At 33.2% G+C, this 3,934-nt stretch overlaps 3 protein-coding genes across 3 annotated transcripts; 2 read left to right on the forward strand and 1 right to left on the reverse strand.

The window, feature by feature from the left end:
• Nucleotides 1-62: 62 nt before the first annotated feature.
• Nucleotides 63-764, reverse strand: LOC108556898 (UPF0544 protein C5orf45 homolog). The gene is made up of 3 exons (XM_017913208.1): nt 705-764; nt 580-648; nt 63-527 (listed from the first exon to the last, which is right to left on the reverse strand). The coding sequence occupies exons 1-3, from the start codon at nt 753-755 to the stop codon at nt 147-149; spliced, it is 501 nt and encodes a 166-aa protein (XP_017768697.1). The 5' UTR covers nt 756-764; the 3' UTR covers nt 63-146.
• A 206-nt stretch (nt 765-970) lies between these two features.
• Nucleotides 971-1,932, forward strand: LOC108556904 (survival of motor neuron-related-splicing factor 30). The gene has a single exon (XM_017913216.1). The coding sequence runs from the start codon at nt 1,166-1,168 to the stop codon at nt 1,907-1,909; it is 744 nt and encodes a 247-aa protein (XP_017768705.1). The 5' UTR covers nt 971-1,165; the 3' UTR covers nt 1,910-1,932.
• Nucleotides 1,933-1,971: 39 nt separating this feature from the next.
• On the forward strand, nt 1,972-3,309 carry LOC108556903 (NFU1 iron-sulfur cluster scaffold homolog, mitochondrial-like). Its single transcript, XM_017913215.1, has 4 exons — nt 1,972-2,157; nt 2,218-2,603; nt 2,662-2,748; nt 2,800-3,309. Exons 1-4 carry the CDS (start codon nt 1,985-1,987, stop codon nt 3,042-3,044), a joined length of 891 nt encoding a protein of 296 aa, XP_017768704.1. The 5' UTR covers nt 1,972-1,984; the 3' UTR covers nt 3,045-3,309.
• Nucleotides 3,310-3,934: the final 625 nt, after the last annotated feature.

A 3,934-nucleotide genomic window follows, 5' to 3' on the forward strand; every position in this document is an offset into this window, starting at 1 on the left:
TTGTATAACAATATTATATGAAAATACAATTACATAACAACCAAAATATTTAATTATTCACACAAATAAGCAAATGTAACTTAATAATAAGTATTCTTAAATAATGATAACGAAATTAAATTCCTTCTATTGCCATAGGCAACCAATCAATCATCGTTCTTCGTTATAAATCTCTCCCATTTGCTGGATTTGAAATCAGGCTTATATTTTTTAGTGTTTTCAGCCTCTGAATCGATGTCTTTCTTTGCAATTAGCTTCCGTTTCTTATCCGTCGCCGTTCTTTGAAAAGTATATTTTGTTTCATCCATATCATCATCATCATCTTTTGTATCAAAAACATCCCATTTGCTGGCATTAAATTCATTTTCTGACACACCTTCATCGCCTTCATCCTTGTCAATGTCAGTATGGGAAGAACTTGGGATTGTGACTTCCTCATATTTTACTTCTGTCTCATTCGTTGCCCTACGCATATTCAATTCTTGCACAATAACACGGCATTCTTGTCCTGATCCAGTTGAAAAAATCTATAATTTAACGTTGAAATACTTTTATAATGGACTTTTTACATGTTTATACCTTTTTAACACTTTGTATTTCCGTACACATTTTGCACGCCCATTTTGGAACTTTCTTTACAATGTGTACCTAAACATAGATTGTATTAAACATATTATTTTTATTTTGAAATAAAATTTTATTACCTGATAGCATTTGCAATTGTAACATTGTAGAACTTGCATTACCTGCGGCATCTTGTAGTCTTCTTCTTTTGTGTATATTTGGTTGCTTATTGTTAATTTAACATATTTTTTTTTATAATTTGTGAGCTCAGTATTATTAATTATTATAGTACATTTTGTACGTATTAATCATAAAGTTTATTTATGTAAATATCATTAATTATGAAGTATGAAACATTGAAATATTTTGTATTTGCAAGTATGAGTTGGTATACATGCAGAGCAAAGCGGCCATTTTGTAAACAACATCGCCAAACTACTGAAAATATATACTGCAGTTGTCGAGGACCAATTTAGATGAAATTTGTGTAGTTTCAAGTGTTCATATAGTGCATTTGTGAAAGAGTTATTAGAGAAACCGAAAAGGTAATATTTTGTCCTACATTTACTTTGATAGTATAAAAGTATCCTAACAAACCATTATGGCTGATGATTTACAAAACTACAAGCTGCAACTGCAACAAGTGGAGGCTGCTCTCCTGACGGACGCTGACAACAAAGAACTGCAGAAACTGAAAGTTGATTTGGAGGAGGTCATCGAGCTCTCACTAGATTTAAAAACAAAGGCTGAAGAGGCTGCAAACCAGCCAGAATACCATGAGCTGCCGATACATCCTTCTGATGAAGATGAAATCACAAAATCCCTATTGGCTGTTGAAGAGTTCGTCGCCAAAAATAAGAAAAAGAAGCTGTGGCGCGTTGGCGACATGTGCAGTGCCAAGTGGAATGATAACAATCAATTTTATGCTGCCCGTATAGATTCAATAAACCCAGATGGACAGGTAAATGTTACATTTGAAACATACAAAAACAGAGGTGTCACCACCTTATCCGAACTAAAAGAATTCACAGGAGAAAAAAGGCAACTCACAGAGGCAGAGAAACTGAAACGTGCCAAAATGAACAACAAAGAATACCTCAAGAAAAAGAAGCAGAAGAAAATCCAGCGTTTCAAGGAAATAGAGGAAGAAAGGGAATGTGAAAAGAATAAGTGGATTGCTTTTACGAGTAAAGCAAGCAAAAGTAAAAAGGCTGGTGTTAAAGCCAAGAGCATTTTTGCATCCCCAGAATCTGTCACAGGCAGAGTTGGAATTGGCACTTGTGGGATTAGTGGAAAACCAATGACTGAATTCTCAACTGCAGAGAAATGGAAGAAAGGACAATAATTACGTTTTTTTTTTGTTATAGAATGTATCTTTGTTTAAAGTAAGAATAATTTAATTAAAGTTGTGTATATAAAGATGTCCTCAAAGCAGTTTTTTTGTAAGACATTACAGTTTTCTGTAATTGTAACTTCCATAGGTTATGGGTACATAACCTATGATCTTGTTTTGACTGTATCAAAAATGTTGCGAAATACCGTTAGATTTTGCTACAAAGCTGTGAAATTAAATAAATTAGTACTAAATAAAATGTAAGTTCAATTATTAACTCCTAAATAACAGGTAATCATTGCATATACGTTTAATTAAAGTGTCCCTCCTGCTCAAAAATGTATCTTGATCCCAAACCAAAGAAGAAACTTCATGACTTCATTGCCAAGATCAATGTTCGTCCAGACCCAAGAGACTCCAAACCCAAATAGTTTAAAATTCTTGCCTGGAGTCCAAGTGCTGGAGCCAGGCCAAACAATGGACTTTCCCACTGGTCAAGATGCATACTGTTCTCCATTGGGAAAACATCTCTTCAGAGTTGAAGGAGTTAAGGCTGTTTTCTTAGGTCCTGACTTTATCACTGTCACAAAAGTGGATGATGAGACTGAATGGAAACTGCTGAAACCTGAAATATTTGCTACCATCATGGATTTCTTTGCTAGTGGCTTACCAGTCTTGAATGAGGGTACCCCAAATGCAGATACCCGTTAGTAGTCATTGCAATTATTCAATCAGTTTAATTTATTACACTGTTTCATTTGTAGAAGTAAATGAAGATGACAGTGAAACTGTTCAAATGATCAAAGAACTCTTGGACACTAGGATTAGACCCACAGTACAAGAGGATGGAGGTACAATCTAAAATTTTGTATTACCATTCATAAAACTTTACGTTTTTTTAGGTGATATTATATTCAAGGGGTATGAAGATGGTATTGTGAAATTGAAGATGCAGGGTTCTTGCTCGAATTGTCCCAGTTCGACGGTGACGCTGAAGAACGGAGTTCAGAACATGATGCAGTTTTATATCCCGGAAGTCTTAGGCGTCGAGCAGATCGAAGATGAGCAAGATTTGGTGGTGAAATCGCAGTTCCGAAAGCTGGAGGATAAATTGAAGCATAAAGAAGCAACACCGAAAAGCGACTGAACTGCGATCTCAATTTGTAAATAATACTAAACTGTTATTTTATTTGTTTCATGTTGTTTTTATTTTGTTATTAATATAAACAGAAATGTGATTCTAATATCAAATTTCTTAGTTTTTATTTTGTTAACATAGTAAATGTTGTCTCAGTATCCAAAGTGTTTGTTGTTTCTGCTGCATATACTTAATATGTTGAATTTAGATGCACTGTGAAATATGACAAGATTTGTGAACTGATTTTAACCAATAAATGGTTCATTTCAAATAATACTCGTGGTTATAATCGTTTTTCTACTACAATAAAGTAGACATATTCAAGATGACATTTGGCGTTAACTGTCTAGCTCCTCCCACTTAAACCACTTTTCAATTAATACCCCGCCCCCCAAGACATGTTTTGTAACAGCCGTTCATTAGGGATAAATCCTAAAGAACAGAAGCAAAACTGAAGAAGTAACAAATTTACTGGAACTTCGGATAATTGGGACAAAATATATCTGTCCAGATTAAGCAGAATCACCTGCATTTACATATTTTTTAAATTCATACAATAAAATATGCAATTTTTTTGCATCGGAATTATTTATGTTATAGTTTTAAATAATATAAACATTTCAGGTAAGTTTTAATTATTATACTCTATAATATATACAAATTATTTTCAGTATTGTTATTTATCTAATATACATTATTTTGTTTACTTTAGTCATGTATTTATTAAAATTAATGATTACATGTAAATGTAGTTAACTTGTATTTATTTAATGTATGTAATTTAGTATATGTACAAAAAGCAATATTTAAGATTAACCAATAATGAGTTAGCTGAAGGAGGTGTGTACATAGGTTTGCCTATAAGCAGATATAGTGGGGGTATTGGACCGCCCCCAAGT

The sequence above is a fragment of the Nicrophorus vespilloides genome, unplaced genomic scaffold, assembly GCF_001412225.1.
Source record: "Nicrophorus vespilloides isolate i.1.1-1 unplaced genomic scaffold, Nicve_v1.0, whole genome shotgun sequence".
Classification (NCBI taxonomy): domain Eukaryota; kingdom Metazoa; phylum Arthropoda; class Insecta; order Coleoptera; family Silphidae; genus Nicrophorus; species Nicrophorus vespilloides.